Source organism: Chelon labrosus (assembly GCF_963514085.1).
Source record: "Chelon labrosus genome assembly, chromosome: 21".
Classification (NCBI taxonomy): Eukaryota; Metazoa; Chordata; class Actinopteri; order Mugiliformes; family Mugilidae; genus Chelon; species Chelon labrosus.
Window position 1 is genome coordinate 11,813,581 of NC_140354.1, and position 20,916 is coordinate 11,834,496.

Here is a 20,916-nt window from a genome sequence, read left to right on the forward strand (position 1 = left end):
CGGCGCAGTTTGAGGCCTTTCGGCTCGGCATGACGACACTCACAGCTGTGCAGCTCGGAGTTTGAGTTCTCTTTCCTGCTTTCCTCGGTTGAATGTGCGCCAGCTATTGTCCGAGTCTGCGGAGTGTGTTTGAATGCAGGAGGGAAGAAGAATGGAGGCGCTGATGTCATGGCGTTGGTATGCGAACCCCTTGGTGATACCTTCGATCCCCTCTCTGAAGGCTGGAATCTGACTCCAGGGAAATTTATTTTTCTCCAGTTCTACACGTAGAGATTCTCGCTGCTCTTTTCTCAGAGACGGAAAACTAGACAAGTGGACGAAGAGGTTTTTTTGTTTTTTTTTAACTCTTTCACATTTTTAAATCCCCAGCTGCTTAATAAAAGCATTATTTACTCGTTGCAGATTCTCTCTTTGCTAAATTAAACTCGAACTACAAGCTGAGATCTGAATCCAAGTTTAAGGTCTGATGTAAGTGGAAAATATAACTTTAATAAATCTATATATTTGCATAGTGATACTACTCTGCTGAGCATCAGACGGTCTACTGCTTTATAAATTAAGCCGTAGTGCGCTGGCTTTGTCTCGGCTTATTTTCCTCCAGCTCCTTGATCAAAAATACTGAATTTCAGAGCTGTTCAGATGTTCAGCTTAAATTGTCGATTTGATATGAATGAATCAGTCCATTCTGACTTCTAGAGGAGAAATCTGTTTTTTTTGTGTGGCTTTAATCTCAAGTTTGTCTTGAGATCTTTTTACATACGGTCATTCTGATCAGAGATTCCAACTTGAAGGGGAATTACTATTTTTTACAACCTGGACCTTATTTCTGGCATAAAATACGATCGTTTTCTCGCCCATATAACTTTGGTGTCATTTGGAGTCGTTCTGGATATTTAGATCCAGTGGAGCGCTGTGTATATCCATATAGTGGGAGTGACTGGGGCACCAAAACGCAGCCTCTAAATAACGCATTATCTGCCGCAGAACTCGTTCATTTCACCAATATTTTGTTATGATACTCTAGTGCTATTCCCCGTTAAGTCCAAAGTTACCTGTTATCATCATCTGGGGTCTGTAGATTAACCTACTAACCTCTGACCTGGATGATGTTGTCTCTGAGCGCCGCGCGCACCCCGGCGGTCGGCTTGTTTACCTGTAATTTATATGAATAGTAATTAATCTACAGACCCCGGATGATGATAACAGGTAACTCCGGACTCAACGGGGAATAGCACTAGCGTATTATAACAAAATATTGGTAAAATAAACGAGTTTCGCAGCAGATAATGCGTTATTTAGAGGCTGCGTTTCGGTGCCCCAGTCACTCCCACTATATGGATATACGCGGCGCTCCACTGGATCTAAATATCGTCTGAACGACTCCAAATGACACCAAAGTTATATGGGTGAGTAAACGATTGTATTTTATGCCAGAAATAAGGTCCAGGTTGTAAAAAACGGTAGTTTCCCTTTAGTCGTTTACATGGACGCTATTCAATAGTAGAAGAACGACCAATACGGAGCCACATTTTCAACATTGCTGTCCACATTTGGCTTCATTCATCTTTTCCAACACTTGTTTCATCAAGTAGTTGTCTTGCTGCCTCCATGTTTCTGTCCCACCTGGAAACTCCTGGAAGGTTTACCCCTTGTGGGACAATCATATGTAGAAAGAATGGATTCATTCCAACCAGAGAGAAATGAGTGGAAGTGTTTATGTGGTTATTAGGAGCTGATATTTTCCTATTGAACAGATTATCACCAACATGGACTGTTCTGACTGAGGTGGTTGCATAAGGTCCATGCAGTTATTATCATCTTATCTCTGTTACTGTAAGTGGAGGCTCGGCCGACTCTGATCACCAAAGAGGTCTCTCGAGAGGTGGAGGAGGAAGAGGAGGAGGAGGTCCGGTGCTACGACTGTCCAGAGTGATGGAGGTCACTCTGTGAGGGGAAAAGTCTGTAACGAGCAGAGGAACGGGCGTGGAGCTGAGCTCACATCCCGCCGAACAATATGTGTGGAGTCCTGAGCCATTTCTTGTTTTAGGTTCGGAAAGGAAGAGGAACACAAAACACACACATCACACTCCACCCTGAACCACTTCAAAACAAGACTTAAAAGGCTTTGCGGGAGATGAATTGCTTTGGTGAAAAACTGAACTTTTGGAGCCGCTTTAAAGGGACAAGCCTTTTCAGTAAGACATTTTCACATCAAGGACCACGGTGGAGTTTTATCTTTTAAAACATGATAGTTGTGTGTAGTGGAGTGGCAGACATCTGATGACCATGACCAACATTCAGGACGTATCAAACTTGTCTAAATGAAAGTAAACGGATAAATGGTTCCAATGTACAGTTTAAGGTTCATCTCTGCAGGTGGAAACTGGACCAAACCAAACAGAACACTGATCAATAGAAACTATTAGAAAATCAATTTAAATCAATTCACATGAACACAGAATACGAAGAGTTCTCTCAGTTGTGACTGATAACTGATAGAGTATGACCGAGCATTGTCTGGCCCGTTCATCAGCCCAGATCTCCTCCACTCGGATCATTTAAGTTCCAGCCAGAGTCTGAACGTGCATTAACAAGCTCCTGCTATAATGTGGAAACTCCTGCAGCTACACCGTCAGCCATCCATTAGCTGCCATTAGCTGCCATTATTTTCGGGCCCTGTTGTCCCCCCCGGCGTTCGGGCCTGAAGCCTCCCTAAGAGCATTTCCACAGCAGAGTGTGAACGAGGCGACCGCCAGCTGCTTCCAGCTGGATCAACACTTGAAAACCACCTCGGCCTCCTCATTAGGACCTGTTGACTCTGGCCTCTTGGCAAATAGTAACCAAAACACACTCTTACCACTGAGTAGAGACACATGCAGAATATTCATAAATCTAATGAAATGAAACAGTTTTTTTTTTGTTCTGATTGTCTCATCTCTATATACCAAGAAAGAAATGAAGGAGGAGGACACCTTCACATTAAATATTGTTTGATCACTGGCTCTATTTAAAGACGACAAACCCAAATTATGTTTCCTGAAGGGCAGTTTTGAAGCTCTCCTGTCTCTGGCATCTCCATCTTGGCAGTGCCTGACTCCAGCTAACCAGCTAACCATATAAACATTCTCTCTTGCACAGTTGTCATGAATGGGGAAATATGTTTATTGGTGCTGTAAAGTTGGACATTTTTATCATGGAGCTCTGTTGAAGCCATCTTCAAGTGGACATTAAAGGAACTTCACTTCCTGCGTTGGCTTCATTTTTTCAGCCTTGGAGGTAGCCTATTGGTTTTGAACGTCATCGTCATATTACTAATCTTATTACATGCTGTGTGAAAGCCTCATGATCCAAACACCACGGCAGCAACAGAGTGCGTAGTTTCTAACCTTTTCTGACGCCCATAGTTGCACGTACTCTTTGAATCAGTCGCTGGTGAACACCGTAAGAGTCCACTACTTGTATTTTAAGCACGAATGCAGTGTTCATGGCTGCAGCTAACAATTATTCGATCAGTTTTCTGAATCTGTCATTTGAGCCTCTTTACTGAATTCTGTTATTTTCATTCTCCTCCAGTTAACCAGTTTGACCTTCGCACAGATGTTTCCCGTTCATTCTCCTCGTTCGTACTTGGAACAGGATGCGCTCAGGGACGTTCTCCTGATCATTGTTGACTTTCTCTCTCGGACGGTGACTCTTTGTTTATGGCGTGACCTCCAGATGTTTGGCTTGCTTAAAAGAATGAAAGTTGATTGACTTTATGAGATTACTGTGTACCTAAGAGGTCTCGGCTCTGTCTTTGTTCTGAAAGTGTGTTTGCTGAGCGCCGTTGTTCCCGGTCTGCAGCTCCAGTTGTTGGCGTGGAGCTGATTATCCTCAGGAGACCTCGCTCTGCAGCTCTGCCCTGCACCTGCTCAGCTCTGTCAGCCCAGGCCACGTATCATTCATGTTGCCTCATATGTGTCCGTTAGTTAGCATGACTGACGGGCCTGTTTACTACTACTCTTCCTGCTGTGTTTAGAAAATCTAAATTAACTGGTTTATAAGTAACATAGTGTTTTTTGTACTGGGCTGCAGGTCTCTGAACCTGACAGGTAACAGAACAGAGTGTACACCTGTTTTGGTATGAGTTATTCAAACCCTTATTTTGAGTCTCCCCAACGACGCCACCTGACTTCCTCTTTTGACCCTGACAACATTACTAGAGGACGTAAACAGTAATGATTTTGAGGTGTTTCTCAGAAATGACTGCTTGAGATCGTTCAACAATTAAACGTAGTGAACCTATGCGATCGCGTTGTTTGACGTCAGACTTCTTTTTAGTGACGTCACCATGTTTCCAGTCAGCTGTTTTAAAGCGCTGAGTAGAGTTTTGTCATTACTAAGAGATATAATGTTCAAAAGCACCAAAATAAGTGGGACTAAACTGGAAATATTCTTTAAGTGACATGTTTTTAATATTTCAAGCGCATCTGCGGAATTGATTTGACTTTATTTCAAGGTGGATCTTTAGAAAATCTTACTTATGTGAAAAGGGTGTTCAGTTTTGTTCTATAGGTATTTAAATCTTTAAATTTCCACTTCTAAAATCCATTATTCAGGTTTGTTTTCTTCACCCTGACACCTAGGCCTAGACTAAATCAGATTTTAAACGCTTCCAAATGAAGATTCAAAGCAGCTTGAACTTTTAATGCATGTAGTGTGTGCAGAAAACACAGCGTGTCACGTATGATGGATCGCCTGGCTTCTCTGTGACACTCGGAGCTGCGAAACCCGTCAAAATTTGATTGATCAGCTCTCAGCTGAAGCTCGTTTTCCCGCCTTAATAGGAAAACCAGAGCTGTGTCTCCAGTGGATGTAGAGTACGGAGAATGTGTTTGGCTCTGACTCGCTGAGCTTTATTGAGCACCGTTACATGGAACATAAATCCTTATTCTGCTGCCGAGTGTCATGTTCGAGCTGCTGGACGAGTTCTTCTGACAAATTGTAATATTTTCTGCTTCTTGCTCAGGTGTTTCCTGGTGCAGCTCATACTGCAGCCCATTGTTGGCAAAATGTAGCGAAGCAAAAGGCAGGAAATAATTATTTCTGTTCCTTAATTAAACCAAATTGCAATACCAGACTAGACTATTTAACCATGGGTCTTTTGCACACCTTCTTATGGCTGCCCAGGCTTGTTGGAAATGAGTGTGATGCTTGGTTGGCTGTTTGAGCTGTGAGTGTTTTCAGTGTTTCCATCCCAGCGTTCCCTCACGTACCCACAACCTCCACATTGACAGGACGTTGCAGGCCTGACTTCATCCTCCACTTCATCCTCTTCATCGCGGTGTTAAACTCAGCGTGCCTTTTGATGGATGTCAGATTTGCCCCAGCGATACACAGTGTGAAATGTTGTTTACATTCCGACGAGCCTGCGGAGGGTCATGTCGGAGGTGTGTTCAGATGGCGATGCAGGAATGAGGCCGGGCTTATCGGCTCTGTTGTGAGCGTGACGTCCGTATTATCAGCCTGTTCTCGTCTGCTGATAATGATGGCTCTAACAGCAGCAGGCAGGTTCAGCAGCCGGTGAGAAGCACAAATAAAAGAAACCATGTAACCATGAAATTAGCTTCTCTGGACGGCTTGAGTAGAGTCTACGGTGTTAAAGAGTGATGATGATGGTTTTGTTACTTTAAGGGAGGATTTGTTGTAATTTGAGTTGAAGCATATTGACGGTACACTTTGGAACAGTTTATAACCCGTAGCAAACGTCAGATTTGTTTGGAAAGAATCATATCCAGTCTCAGATACCTAGAGGGCCAGTCTCAAGTCACGTCAGGGTTTTAGAGGACAAATCTGAGACGCATTTCAAGTCTTTACAAGGAAAGTTATGTCTCAGATCTTTGGAGAGCTAGTCCAAGTCATGTCTCTTTAGAGAGTCCTAGTTTCTTCTGAAGTTAAGTCTCTCAAGTCTTTCAAAGGCTGATCCAAGTTACATCTCAATTTAAGTCTCAAATCTTTGGAGGGAAAGTCTAAGTTGCGTCGTTTTAGAGGTTCTCAAGTCCAAACCAAAGTCTTCAGAAGGCTTGTCCAAATGAAGTCTCTTTAGAGAGTCCAAGTCACAACTCAGGTTAAGTCTTAAGAGGGCAAATCCAAGTTATATTTTAAATGCTCTGAATGAAAGATGAGTCTTAACTCTGGACTAATCAAAGGCACACTTCAGTTGCCAGGTCTTTGGGCCAAAGTCTTGAGGAGAGATGTCCATTCTTAAGACTTTAGAATTCTATTCCAAGTTGCATATCTGATTAGGTCTAGTCCATGTTAAGTTTCAGGTCTTTGGAGGGCTAGTCAGTTGAGATTTCAAGATTTACCTTGAGATGTGACTTGAACTCTCTAAGGAAATGTCTAAGGAAAAGTCTTAAGAGGGAAATCCGTGTCATGTTTTTAAGTCCCTTGAATGAAGGCCTAGTTTCAACTCATGAGAAGGCTATTCAAAGTCACAGTTCAATTGTTAAGTCTGTGGAGGGCCAGTCCATCCACACCTTTAGGGGGTTCAAATCTCAAGACCACTGTTTTAAGAAGTGACGTCTAGTCCAAGTTGGATCTCAAGTTAAGTCTTAAGCCTTTGGAGGGCACGATCACACTAGTTATCAAATGGGAACATGGAGTACCTGTACATGGAAAGAGATAAATTCTCATTTTGAGTTGTTGGCAAACACTAAACATAAGCACTTCTTCTTCTGGTGTTTTTGTCAGTTACCAAACACCTTGTTCCCGACTGAAGAAGGGCCAACAGATAAACAGATTTAGATTTCTAATCTGACTGACAGAGATCAGTGTAACATAAACTGTGTGATTTTTTTTCTGGAAATGAGACACTTGCAATGATGACATGGATATGTGGCCATAGTTATGAGAGATCATCAGAGAGAAAAGAGGGAGGGGACTCTCAGTCTATCGCTCGGTGGATTTGTTGTTTCCTCGGCGAGGACTCTGAGTTGACACAATGCTGCCGCCTCCCACTCTGTGGAACAATAGCGTTGGGAAAGGAAGTGTAGAAGGGGCCCAGCTCAGAGTCCTGGCTTTGTTTCTGAGAGCTGCTCCATGCCTCAAGAGTCTCCGTCAACACAACACAACCCCCTCCTCTTCCTCTGACACCGAGTCACGGTCAGGTTACCAACCAGCACACACTTTTGTATGCACTTTAAAAGGTCCTTCCGCACACTCGACAAAAATCCACTATACAGGCTGGACAGGTGTTTTATTCAAATGCATTTCAGCTCCCAATGTTATCAGAACAAATCGAATCTCTTTGGAGACCAAAGTCACATCTTTAGAAGTGAAGTCTAGTCTTAAACTCTTAGAAGGCTAATTCAAGTCACATCCCAAGTCTCCAGAGAGCAAGTCCAAGTTAAGTCTCAAGTCTTTAGCGGCCAACTCACATTTCGGCTCCTTAGCGGAAAGTCCAGTATTAAATGCTCTCAAGGCTTGTCCAAGTCACATCTCAAGTCTTAAGTCTTTGGAGGGAAAGTCCAAGTTGCGTCTAATTTCTTTAGAAGAACTTCTAAAAAAAACGAAGTTTTTTTTTCTTCAGGTGTTTTTGTCTTAAAGACTCAAGACAGTCTAATCCCAAGTCTTTAGTATTCAGACATTTCTGAATTGAAATATAAAATGCATCTCTTTCGGCTGTCTTTTGTCTTTTCCAGTCAAAAAATAGAAAGCGCCGCTGTGTGAACCAATGGACAAAACCATTCAGTTAATGGATAATCAGTACTGATTACAGTTAGAGACATACAGCACGATAAACTCACATAGACCACGCACATGAAATGTTCTACTTCCATTGAATCGAGCAGACTGTTCCTGTTTGATATCTAACACCTACTCTTTGTATTTGTCCTGTGCAGAGCTGCAGGAAGTGAATTGATAAACCAGCTGGTGTGACTGTGGTCCATTTTGGCTCCGAGTCTGAGCTTGATGACAGGCTGAACGTACATCGTCCCTTTAGATAAGACACAAGAGACGCTAATCTTCATCTCTGCAGCTCCGTCACCGTCCTCATTCAGTCAACAGATAAGAGACATACATGTCCCACTCCTGGTTTGGACAAACACTCGCAGAGCTTCCTGTGTTCCTCTGCCAGGCTCTCTAAAAGCCTGGGGAAGGAAGGGGGGGGGGGAGAGGGAGGGGAGACTCTGATTGGTGCCCATGTTTCCCTCGGAGACATTTGTATCTTCAAACAGACCTGCTGCATCAAACAGAAACCACTATCTCTGAGTGACACTATCAAACAGTGCAGTCTAACGCGAAGGCCAGATCGTAAACCCGGGAGTTCATGAACTAGAAGCTTTTGTTTTTTGAACAATGTCGAGATTAAGATCAGAACATTGTCCGTGTAGCATGTCTGAGATCTGAAACGACCGGACCTATTCAGATTTATCTGAATGGAGAAGGTTAAGGGTGCAAATATGCTCCATTCAAACTTCAGTTTCAGTTGGAAAATACCTTTCTTGCACTCTCTTCATCATGTCTGTTATTTCTTCATCAGATCCTCTTCAGTACCTGCACAGGCACTTCTTGTTTGTCCTAGTTCCTAGTTCTAGTTATAACAGCTTCAGTGGACGTTGTAGGCTCTGGTTGCCTTGGTAACCCTCTTGGTAACCCTCTTGGTAACCCTCTTACCCTCGTATATTTCCCACCCAAATGTCGTAAGCAGAACATAAGAATAGCGCTAGTGTATGGATGGAACTAGCTCTCTGTTTGAAAAGAAAACACCGTCAACGACCTTCTGGCCACCAAAGTCGGGCCCAGAGTTTCCTTGAGGTTAATGTTGGGGCGAACTCTGTGTTTGCACCATATATCAATCAACTGTCATCGCTTCTTCAAAATTTAGACATCAGTTCGACTTTGTACCCTCCCACTTCACGTCTCCCAAGGTTTTTTTTTTCTTTTTCATCCTATCATTGCTACAACCTTCGTGGGTTAACTTTCATGGTTTCTTCCTGCGTGTACGCCCCATGGGCTGTATATGGTACGCCCCGTTAACATAAACAAGCTAACCTTAGCCTTTCTGAACATTGTATGTGGAGCTACGTTTGTAAATTCACAAACAACGGCGGTAACATTTCACGATGCAAACGTCGTATTATCATATATCTCGTTCGGTAAATGGAACATCTGCAGAACGTAGTGGCGTAGTAGCATTGACAAGTTATTGAACATTCTTGAGTATTAAAGTTATTAAGTTATTAAACCATTTCCATAATTTAATTGTAAATTTTTCGTTTAAATCCAATAAAAACAGTTTCACGAATCATTTCCCTTTGACGAAAATTTCCATCTTATCTCTTGCACCGACCGTGTTGATTATCAGAAGTCATTTTCTTCTGACTTGAAGGCTTTTGAACAAAAATGAGTGCGTCCACTTACTTTTGGTGTGTCTTGTTAGTCAAAACTTCATATTCTGAGGCTTTGCAGACTTGACTTTATTAACCAGATGGGGAACTTTTCATGGTTGTCTGTAATACTGGAAGCCCTTTTTATATTTAGACTAAAAGATGTAATCTGCAGCATAAATCTAAAGTGGAAGGAGCTGCAGCCTTTTCACTCTCTGACCGGAGTCTGTTGTGGTGTGTTTGGAGGACGGCCAGCGTTCGTGAAGGAAAGATTTAGTGCGGAGTGGCTGCTGTACAGTGAGGGCAGAGAAAACGTCTTTATTGCTTTGTCTAAAATGTGGAGAAACAAAAAAGAAGTGCGAGGCGTTGCCTGCAGACGTATAATCATAGTTTTGATACGCGCAGCGGTTGTCTAATTTTAGATTATTTTTAACAACAGATTCACTTTCAGCCTGAGAATCTGGTGCATGAGCCGGATCCTAAACGAGACCTCTCAAATTTGCAGACTCCTGCATAAAGCCTGCCACTCCTCCTCCTCCTCCTCCTCCTCCTCCTCCTCGGTGCATTCTTGTGGCAGTGGATCCACGGCTCGTCAAACTTTCGGTTGAAATTATAAAAAGTCCCTCGCGAGCGGCGGAGCTGGAGGAGGCTGCAGCTCGGCTCCGGGCCTCTCAACCTCGCTCCATAAACAGCCTTAAAAATAACTTTGAACAAATGTGCAGCAGATGAGGAGAGCTTTAGTTTGACCAGTGGCCTGCTGCGTTTAACTGTTGGCTGCATCGTGCTGGGGGTCGACGTGGAAATCGGATCGGCCTCGTTCGTCCAGAAAGGAAACGTGCATCTGTTTTCAGCTGAAAATTCGGAGACTTCATGTAGCTCTCGCAGAAAGACGTCGGCGGAATTAACACAACAAATTTATTGATAGTCAGCAAACGCACTGTTCACGTGGACACTTGAAAAACTGATGTACCTTACTGAATGTATTTAGTTTTTAGAGTCGTAAATCAGTCTGTTCACAACCTGAAATCGAGATAAGACAGCTGAACTCATCCTTGAAGAAAAATAAGCCCCAAAGATGCTTTGAATACCTCATAGAAATAAACAAAACAAACAGTGTGGAGTCCCTGCCAAAGATTGTTAATGAGGCATAGAAGCATCACTCTGAGTGCTTCTCTCCAACAGAGTGAGGCGTCTTCTCTCGGGGTGAATCATTTAATCGGATCAGGTTAAGAACAAGAACCTTCGGTGTTTGGATGAAGTGTCAGACCTAGATCAGATCAGTTTATCAGATCAGACTCTGGATATGGGCTGGCATCCCGGTATACCGAAAGTGCCGATTCAGAGCCACTTATCTGATCGTCTTACATCCATTGATGCGATGATAATGATGAGGCTCTACCTGGAGGACGCGAGACCTCAGTGAGTCCCGGTGCATCTGAGACGCTCTCATTTTCCGTCTTATCGCCGGCGAAGCGCTGCGGCTCCTTCCCCCTCTCCGCGCGCTCGGCGCCTGTGTTTTCATTTCGGCCTTGCTTTTCGCGCGCTGATTTATTCTCATCAATTATAAAATCCAGGTCATTATCAAAGCTGCGCCTGCGATCCCAGAGGGGGGGGTTAGCCCGCTGCACTTCCCCGAGATCGTCAGCACTTCAAACGCTCTCGCGGTGGGAGGGCGGCGGAGGGGAAGGAGACGTTGAAGGCGCTCCCTGGAGCGGTCGGAGGCGCGTCGGCTGGATCTTCTGTCCGGGAACTCTTTTGTGAAGCTGGCTGACCTTTGACCTCCCGTGAGGCCTCATAGTGACCGCTGGAGCAGCTTCAGGCTCAGCTTCAGTCGTTACGTTAACCGAAAGATTGCTGAAGTGGGATGTCGTCTCGTGGGCCGTTTAGCATTATCACGACTCCGGTGAACACTCAGGCAAGCAGGAGCGCTAGTATTGGCGCGCATCAAAAACATCTGTAACTGATCTCATTAAACACAGCCGCTGAATTTAAAATTAACATCTGATTCCTCTCGTAACGTTAACAACAGAAACAGCCATCTGTTAATGATCTCTGAAGATCTGTTAGATGATGGTGCTGCTAGGAGCTACAAGTTAATTTGAATAAAATAAATAAATAAAACAAAACAGAGGCCATTTCCCCAAAATGGAAGCAAACACAGACCCTGCTTTCTTACTGGTTCACTCTGAATTAAGAATTTGTTCTCATCTGAAAGGTTCCTGCGTCGATGCTGCAGAGAGCAGACGCTAACTGCGTAATTGCTAATCTGTTTTACGTCCTGTGACTCTGCTCGCCGCCCCCGACGGTCTGATGATTCAGAGGCAGCCCCTCGACCTTCGCTGCGAGACGCTGAAGGCGGCCTTCTGACTTCAGTGACCGTGGCATTATAATGACACGCTGATTGGACGCAGGCCGCGCATCCACTGTACCGAACAGAGGGCGGACTGTCAAGGGAGGGGAACGGCTCACGCTGAAACTATGAATGCCACGGCATTCCAGGAAAAAAAAAAAAAAAGGAGGAGGAGCGCCGGCGGCCGATGGAGGCCTCGAGAAAGCAGCGAGGAGTCGCCGTCTGACTCCAGATCAAAGGGGGGCGGGGGGGGGTTAACAGAAGAACGTCCTGTGACACAGGTCGCAGCCTAACGAAGCTCCTCAGGAGGATTTATGATCAGGTGCCCACTGAGTAAACAGGAAACACGACGCAGATATCTGCTCCCTGAGACTGACTGGTGTAGTTTAATAACTGGCTGCGAGTCCTGCAGGGGCTTTAAATGTTCACGCACAGCTCACAGCAGGTTGCAAGTTGTCACTTCCTGTTTCCAACCGGCACGTCTGCGCTGGAAGCTTCGGCAAACGCACACCGGTTTTAATTTCAGCGGTTTGTCGTCGCATTAAGACGCCATTCGGGGGTTTACGAGAGACAAGGGCGTTGACGCGTACGGCGGAGGCGGAGGCGCAGGTGTTTTCTAATCTGAGTCCAGATGTTCACAGTCTGTGCGTTCTCTGTGTTTCAGAGCTGCTGGGATCCACCAAGAGGCTGAACGTGAACTACCAGGACTCGGATGGGTAAGTGATGAAGTCACCGCTATAAAAGACAGGATTGTACTCCGCTTCCAGTCATTAGCCCGCTCCCCGTGCTTCTATAAAAAATGTTTCCACTCTGCAGTAACTCCTGCTGCTGCTTCTGCTTCTGCCGCCGCGTCGACTCAGCACATTCAGAGGCTGCCGTCGAAACATCACTTAAAGCTCAGCGTTTAGGTTCGAAACCCTCTGCAGTCTGTTCACGCTCCGATATCTTATCGCACACTTAAACGTTCGCCGCTTAAAGTTCCTCCTCAAAGCCCGAGAGAGGGAAGAGACGGTGAGAGTCGGGGCCTCATCAATATTTCTCTCTGTTGAGAGTTTTTTTTTAACTCCTCGTCCGTCTCCATAAAGAGAATCGGAGGTCTTTATAGATAGAAATAGAGAAGCTGCCTCACTGTGACAACAAGTTGGCTCGTTTCCACGTGTCGCTGTTTAATTCCTGGAAGCTCAGCAGATAAAGCCGCAGGTCATTTCAGAGTCCACAGACGAGGAGTTTAATCAGAGACAAGGCTCTGAGACGGAAAGACGACAGGAAGTCTCAGAGCTGATAAAAACCCCGGCATTTACTGCCCTCCTTCAGCTGAGGAGGAGAACTGCTGATGTCAGGAGGAGAGAACTCCCAGCTGTGGAGCTACAGCAACATTAGTGTTCCTCCAACAATCAGAATCAGAAGTTCTCCATCAGTTTCAAAAAGCTTCAGTCAGATTGAGACGGTGATGTAAACCTTTGGTAATCTGATATAAACACAGCCTCTCCTCCTCCTCCTCCTCCTGCTTCTTCCTCTAACTCCTTCTTCTCATTCTCCTCCTCCTCCTATGTCCTCATCCTCACCCTCTTTCTTCTCCCCCTTCTGTGTCCTCCTCATCCTCCTCCTCCTACTTCTTCTCCTCCATCTTCTTGTTCTTCTCCCTTTCTCCTCTCATTTCCTCCTCCTCTTCCTCCTTTTCTCATTCTCCCATTCTTATTCTCAACCTCCTCTTTCTTATTCACCTTCTCCTCCCCTTTCTCATCCTTCTCTTCCACCACTTTCTCCTGCTTTTCCTCCTTCTTTCTCTCTTCCTCCTCCTCCTCGTCCTCCATCGCATGGGTCTTCCTCTCCTCCCTCATCCTTCTCTTTTCTTCTTCAGTGTCTTCTTCTCCTTCACCTCCTTCTTCCTCTTCTCATCCCTCTTCGTCCTCCTCTTTCTCTCCTTCTCCCCTTTCTTATTCTCAGCCTTCTTTTTCTTTCTCTTCTTTCTCCTCCCCCTCCTCCTCCATCTTCTGGGTCTTCCTCTTCCCCCTCATCCTTCTCTTTTGTCTCCACTGTCTTCTTCTCCTCCATCTTCTTGTTCTTCTCCCTTTTCTCCTCTTCCTTCTTCTCCTCTCATTTCCTCCTCCTCTTCCTCCTTTTCTCATTCTCCCGTTCTTGTTCTCCACCTCCTCTTTCTTATTCACCTTCTCCTCCTCTTTCTCATCCTTCTCTTCCTCCTCTTTCTCCTGCTTTTCCTCCATCTTCCTCTTCTCATCCCTTTTCATCCTCCTCTTTTTCTCCTTCTCCCCTTTCTTATTCTCAACCTGCTTTTTCTTTCTCTCCTCCTCCTCCTCCTCCTCCTCCATCTCCTGGGTCTTCCTCTTCCCCCTCATCCTTCTCTTTTTTTCTTTAGTGTCTTCTTCTCCTTCACCTCCTTCTTCCTCTTCTCATCCCTCTTCGTCGTCCTCTTTCTGTCTTTCTCCCCTTCCTTTTTCTCAACCATCTTTTTCTTTCTCTTCTCCTCCTCCTCCTCCTCCTCCTCCATCTCCCGGGTCTTCCTCTTCACCCTTATCCTTCTCTTTTGTCTTCAGCGTCTTCTTCTCCTTCATCTCATTTTCTTTCTCCTCCTCCCCCTTCTATGCCTTTCTCCTGCTTCTTCTCCATCTTCTTGTTCTTCTCCTCTTTCTCCTTTTCCTTCTTCCTGATTTCCTCTTCTTTTCTCCTTCTCCCCTTTCTTATTCTCAACCTTCTTTTTCTTTCTCTTCTTCCCGTCCTCCTTCATCTTCTGTTATATGTCCCGCAGATTTGATTTCTATTGTGATTAATGTTTTGGGGGGACAGTAAACACACATATCTAATCGGATCACTTAAAGCTGCGGGAAGCTCAAGAGTTTAAATCTGACCCATGTGATCAGTCCTGGTCATTATTTAAACGGACGTGTCAGAAAGTGTCTCACCAGTTCATAAAACAGCAGTGGGACCCTTTTCAGCCTCGAGCCACCACTGTGGTCGCAACAAAGGAGACGAGTGGAGAGTCTGCGGACCACCACAACAGTCCCCCGAGGCTCTGTCAAGTGCCCCGCTCCTTTGTCGGCCCCCCGGGATGGGCGGAGGAGGAGCCGGGGCGGGGGTCAGGGGTCAGGCAGCAGAGGGGCGGACTCTGACCAATCTGAGAGGGGTGTTTACACAGAGCCTGGATGACTTAATGCCGCGCTGACAGCCGAGAGCAGGGAGGTTAAAGTAACAGATTCACGGAGGACAAACAGATCTATAAATTAAGTCAATGATGCCGAGATTCACATCAGTCAGACGGAGACAAGTTCATTTCTACGTTTAACTACTGGACAGATAGTGACATTTAAGGTGCGACATGGAATGATAATATTGCTCCGATGGCGGTGCAGGAAGGCTGTAGCGCCTCAACCTTTTATTTTGAAATGGTGCCACTGTTGCAGTAGCGTCCAACAGCTGCGACGGTGTGTGCGTTTGTGTGTGTGCGCGCTGCTGGATAATGGCCTCCGCGGGGGACGCAGGTCTCAGTCAGGAAGAGGTTCCTTATTATTCATCAGCGCCGCCGGTGGCTCGCAGGGCGATGCGGCCGAGACAAAGCTCCGCCTCCCCTCCCCGCTGCAATCGCACCGCTGCATCTAAACACAACACACGACTTCCCACAATCCTCGGGTGTCTGCTCGTCACACCAGCAGCTTGTTGATGTTGACACGCAGTCAAACAGCTAACAGGAACTCTGTTCTCACGCCTGAACTTTTCTTTCTTTCTTTCTCTTTTTTTTTTTTTTTTCCTGCCCGGTTCCCAGACGTTGTGGAGGTTTCTGTGACGCAGCTGAAAATGCAGCTAAGCTTTTATTTTTGTTGGGACGTCAGATTACGACCTGCTGAATGAAATGTATGATTTGACTGCAAAATAACCGTTCGTTTATTTGTCTTCTTTTAGTTTGCTCAATACTCCGACACAAGAGGAGACATGTTGGAGGCCTCAGTGACTCAGATTTAATTGTTTTCCAGTTTTATGGTTGTTTGAGTCAGAAAACATCATATTAAACAATAATGGTTGTCATAAACTTTTATTAGAAAGTATATTGTTGCCATGGATACAGTGAGCCTGGTAGTTCAGCCTGTGTTTGTATACTGAATGACCTTTTAACGACTGTCGCCGATTACTCTGGTACTGAAGAAAACTTAAAAACCTGCAGATTTTCAAGCAACTTCTGCATTGTCTTTTTTCCTCTGACTACTAAACAGGTTCATGAGCAATGCACAGGCGTTAAGAGCATCTTAACGTGAGACACAGCGAAGATCCTCTGCTGCACAAACACGTGACACGTCTTTAAACGCGGAGCAAGTTTGTTCCGCGAACTTTCTGCTGCGTATCTTCCCCCTTGTTTCATTCATGCGATCGTTGAACCCTCTCTGCGACTTTTGCCAACAGAAACTTTGAACAAATGAAACGGTTACATTCGGAATAGATCTGCAGGAGGAGCAGAACGGAGCCGGAGGTTATGTTTAATGAAACAGAAAGGAATTTGTGTCTCCTCGCCAGAACTCTGCCTGAACAAAAGCTGACATACTTTCCTCTTGGCTCACACGGTTTTCGATTTTGCCAAGTTTTCGGCAACGATCCTGCCGCTCCCGATGAGGTCCGCCGTCACCGATGACCTGCCCTCCTCTCCAGGTGTATCCTCAGACCCTGCAGTCTGCTTGAGTGGAGAGAAAGTGAACCTGAGTTGACGCTTTACACACAAATCAGATGTTTTAAGGGTGCGCTAGTGTTTGAGCAAGTCGGCCGTCCATCACTTGATTATTTGTCTTTATTGACATGCATACCAGTGTGTGAGAAACAAACACACACAGTATAAAAGGAGGCCTCTGGGAGACAAATTGGTATTTGAGTCTGACGTCTCTGGCGGCCCGTTGGCTCCGTGTCGGGACGTGTTTCTATGGAGAGCCGAGCTGGAATGGGTCCCCGTGAATCGCTGTGGTGGCGGGAGATCTGGCCTTTTGTCTGGGTGGAGAGCCCCGAGCTGCCGTCGCACAGCTGAGGAGGGAGGAGAAACCGGCCCCGCTGCTGGGGGTTAAGCTGCGTTGTTGTTTTAGAGTCAGGTATGAGATATTGATCTGCACAGGAAAGTCCTCCACGGCACAAAGTGACTTTCACTTTCAATTTTCCCCAGTTGATATTTCATTTAATGAATATAGCTGGTTCTAAGTAAAACATTGCCTGACTGATGATTCCCTGGTCAAATCTGGCGTACATGTTCTCTGTTCAGTCTCTTAGGCTCGAGTAGAACCGCAGAAAATTTGTATAAATATTGCAGCAACAAAGTGAAATGGAATCAGCTACATGAAACAATAAAGAAACTGTAATCGTCCTGTTTATTTACCTTATTTTTCTCCGTTTGAGCTTCGACTTTGACTCTATTTTATGTCCTCTTCTTCTGTGGTGTTGAAAGGCCACAGTCTTAGATTTAGCACTACCTGCAGTTATTTTAAACAACGCTGAATGCATATAAAGATAGTCGACCCCTCCATATGTTTACTGAAGAGAGGTTTTAATGCTCAGTGCAGCGTCTCTGACCAAGAAGTGCGCAGTGACTGAAGCCAGCCTCAAGTGGTCATTACAGGAACTGCAGTTTAGGCTTTTCGGCACAAGGTTGCTGCTTGATGTAGTCAGACTTTAATTCTGCAGTGAAAAAAACAAAGCACTTTTAGATAATTTTAGCGTGAATTATATGAAAGAAATCAGAAATTAATATAAGTGGATTTTGATGTGTGTTTTTTTCCCTTATCTCCTGCAGCTGCAGCCTGAATCAGAATTAAAAAGACCAGTTTCTTTCTTAGAAAATATAAAAGTCATTCTGGCCACTACTGCAGAATTTCCTTGAGCATGGCACTTACATCCACATGCTCGGGCAGCTTCTGACAGATCAATTTAATTAGTTTTGGATCCACAACTGGATCCATGTGTGGTCTTCACTAATTCTTACTGTAAATTGTTCTGCATGTGTCAGCCTGCCTCAACCTGTTCCCATAAAAAGGCCTGGTTGTAAATGTTCTGAGCAAAATACCAAAAAACGCAACCCACACTTTTTCTCGTAAAAGGAGGCTGCAAAATTGAAACCAAAGCTGTGAACATGAACGCACACATCTGAAGGAAGAGGTGTGTTTACTGGATCATTTGCACTGAGCCAAGACTGGGTGGGTGTTAGCTGGTTAACGTCCGGTCTCTATCAGGTCATTCAGAGGCCGTAAGACTGATAAGCTGAGTCCGCTGTTGGTTAAAAAATAAAGTGTCACAAAATCTGATTTGATACTATCAACAATCACGTGACCATATCTGTTTTAAAACACTAAAATCTTTAAATAAATTGTCATCCTCACCAACTGGACACTGGTTATGGGTTCGTTTAAATTTCTTGTTAGACGTTTTATCTTAACTTGGTGGTTGGAAACCAGCTTTTGTATTTACCGTGAATATGAATCCTTGTTAGAGAGCTTTATTTGTTCACACAGTCTCATTAAGAACAGCTGCAGGAAACGATATCCAGTGGTTTTAGGGTTAGGGTGAGCGTGCAGCTGTTCTCTGGAACAGGAATCCATGTTTTATTTATTTCATGAGGACTGCATCTGCAGAAGAGGCGTAGGACAATGCATTTTTTTTTTAGAAACCTTTCATCTGTGGAGCCAAAACTCATAACATGAATCCCCTGAACACTTGTACCGCTTGGCGCGCTAAAGAGCTCCTATAGATGATGGAGTAAACACTGTCTTTGCAATCTAAGCAATCGTACTCAATCCAGTCAATTAAAGTGTCTGAATATTCCTTTATATCTTAAATAAATTAGTTTGGTTCTTTTTAGTGTATTAGTTGACATTACAAATATATACAAATATATAGACATGTCAGTAGACATTACAGTGTGAAGTACAAAATAAAGTGTAGAGGACCTAAAATTGATCCCTGCGGAACACCTTTAGCAACCATTTTTTGGACTTGCTTTGAACCCATGTACAGAAACAGTTTGGATTGTCACAGAACGGTATGATATGAGCAGGATCTAGAAAACATGATGATGGTCCATTAAAATAAAATACTGAGACATTCAGCTATTCTTGGTGACTACATTATTTCACCAAAGTGTGTCCTCTAGTTGTACAAGAATGACTCAGCTCAGACTTTCCGTCCAAACAAGCTTTCTTTCTGGATCACATCTATTTTGTTCTGCAAGGTGCTTAATAATGTGCCTTTTTCTATCTTTTCTTTTAGAGATGTCAGCCACAAACCAAAGCTCCCTGTTAAGCAACATCTATTTTTATTGTTGTTCTTAGGATGTCCCAGAGTTACTTATATTGGCATTTCAACCACAGGAACTTTCCCTGGGGACTAAGAAGCTTTGGAGGAACTCATTTCCTCTACCTGGGGGTTGTACTTTCGGAAAGTTCAGGGACTTCTGCAGAACTGAAAGCGAGGATTAAACTAGTGTTATGTTTTTTTTCCTGTACGCTGCAGCTGACGCAACTTTAAACTTGGTATATTAGTCATGTTTCTGGGATTTCAGATGGAAAGAAATTTTTTGTTTTGTTTTGCGGACAACAAGATAATTGTATCTAATCATTTATTGCTGCCGGTCATCAGGGTCTCCTCCTCATTCAACTCCTGCAGACAGACTGCAGTCAGAGGGCGATTTAGAGCGCTGTGATTGGCCGGGCCTCTGCAGGAATGTGACACTATCAGCAGGAATGTCATGTGTAACTCTCCCTCTCTGTCTGAGCATCAGTGTGTGTTTCCTTTTCTGGGAGGGGGTTGTTGTATTTGATACGCCACACTGCATTCCAGTCTGCAGGGATGACACCAGCGAAGAGGGAGGAGGGCGAGGGAGGGGGGAGGTCAGGGTCTCCGTGGAGAGGGTCACCGCTCTCTCTCTCTGTCTGTGCCTCCCCCCTCTCTTCCTCCTGGATAATGAGCGGCGATGAGAGGTGAGGAGGGTGGGAGGCAGAGGAAAGACCTGGATCTGTCAGGTGGGCAGCTCAGAGGACTGAAGGCCTGACAGATTCTTTCAGTCTGCGGCCTCACTGGACAGATCAAATTGACAACAGAGGTATGATGGTGACTTTCTTAGAAAGCGAATAGATGCTTTCTGGATTTATAATCTTAGTTCAGATCACATTTAGCAGGAATACATGAGGATTTAGCTCCAGAGAGTCAGTTATTCAACACTTTCCAGTCAAAAATATCATTGTATTTATTGGAAACTACTATAACTAGATCCATAATCCAACTATGACTAGATTACTGTCACGAGAAATAACGCAGCATCAGATCTTCACATTAAAAGCTGAAAAAAAAAAGAAAATTTTTGATATTTCTGCCTAAAAACACAAGGATTCAATAACCAAACAGTTTTTTTTGATAAATTGATCATTTAATAATCACAATTCAGAGCTTGGAATTGACTTTAACATGTTTTATTAAATGAAAAACCGAACTAAGGTGTCAAAAGATTCCTTGAACTCGACATAAATTTTCAGACTGACTGGCTATGTTTTAATTATTGGTTTAAACCTGACTCTTAAACCTAACTCCTGACTCCTGATGTGAAAGTCTCGGTGATGACATATACGGGTTTTTCCTCTTTGTAACCTCCTCTCTCAGTGATCCATCCATTACTGTTTTACTTGCCGGCGGCGCTGTCTCTTACCGTGGCTACATGAATGCCATCGCACACATTATGCAACAGAAAGAAAGGAAGGCAGAGCAGCTCTAAAACCAGCCCTCTTCCTCCCCTCTCTCTGTCTTTATTCATTCCTTTCTATTCTCCGGTAATGTCTCTGCCTGCTTTATTTACAGACAACATGTAGCCTGTAGCTTATTTTTCTTCTCCTTCTGACTGCTTCACATGAGGGGGAGGATAGTTAGAAGAGAGGGCTTTGGAGTTCATCATGTGGTTTTAATAGAAAAGGAGAATAAAATAAAATAAATTGTCTATTAAAGGGCACTAAATGGTTTGTTTGGTCTATAAAGTCTTGGAAAATAGTAAAAAAAGAGATCCTTGGTTGTCAAAGTAGCAAAATATCTTTGGGAAGCAGGAATCATCCGAAGCTGCAGGGGTAGGGTTGGACATATGAGGAGCTTTTTCAGCTGTAGTTTTGAATTCTGGGCAAGCTTTTAGAGCTTTTTGATCGTCTGGCTTCACAAGCTGCTGATCTTTCTTTGAAA

The 20,916-nt window shown here is 44.4% G+C and overlaps 1 protein-coding gene across 2 annotated transcripts in view; it reads left to right on the top strand.

Annotated features, from left to right (window-relative positions):
* The window catches only part of LOC311506705 (CASK interacting protein 2), a gene marked incomplete at its 5' end in the record, with an annotated part of 49,655 nt that overhangs the window by 10,393 nt on the left and 18,346 nt on the right, over positions 1–20,916 (top strand). For both annotated transcript variants that reach the window (XM_084570766.1, XM_084570767.1), the window contains one exon: positions 12,386–12,437. In XM_084570766.1, coding sequence (XP_084426892.1) covers positions 12,386–12,437 — 52 coding nt within the window. The remainder of the gene's footprint in view (positions 1–12,385; positions 12,438–20,916) is intronic.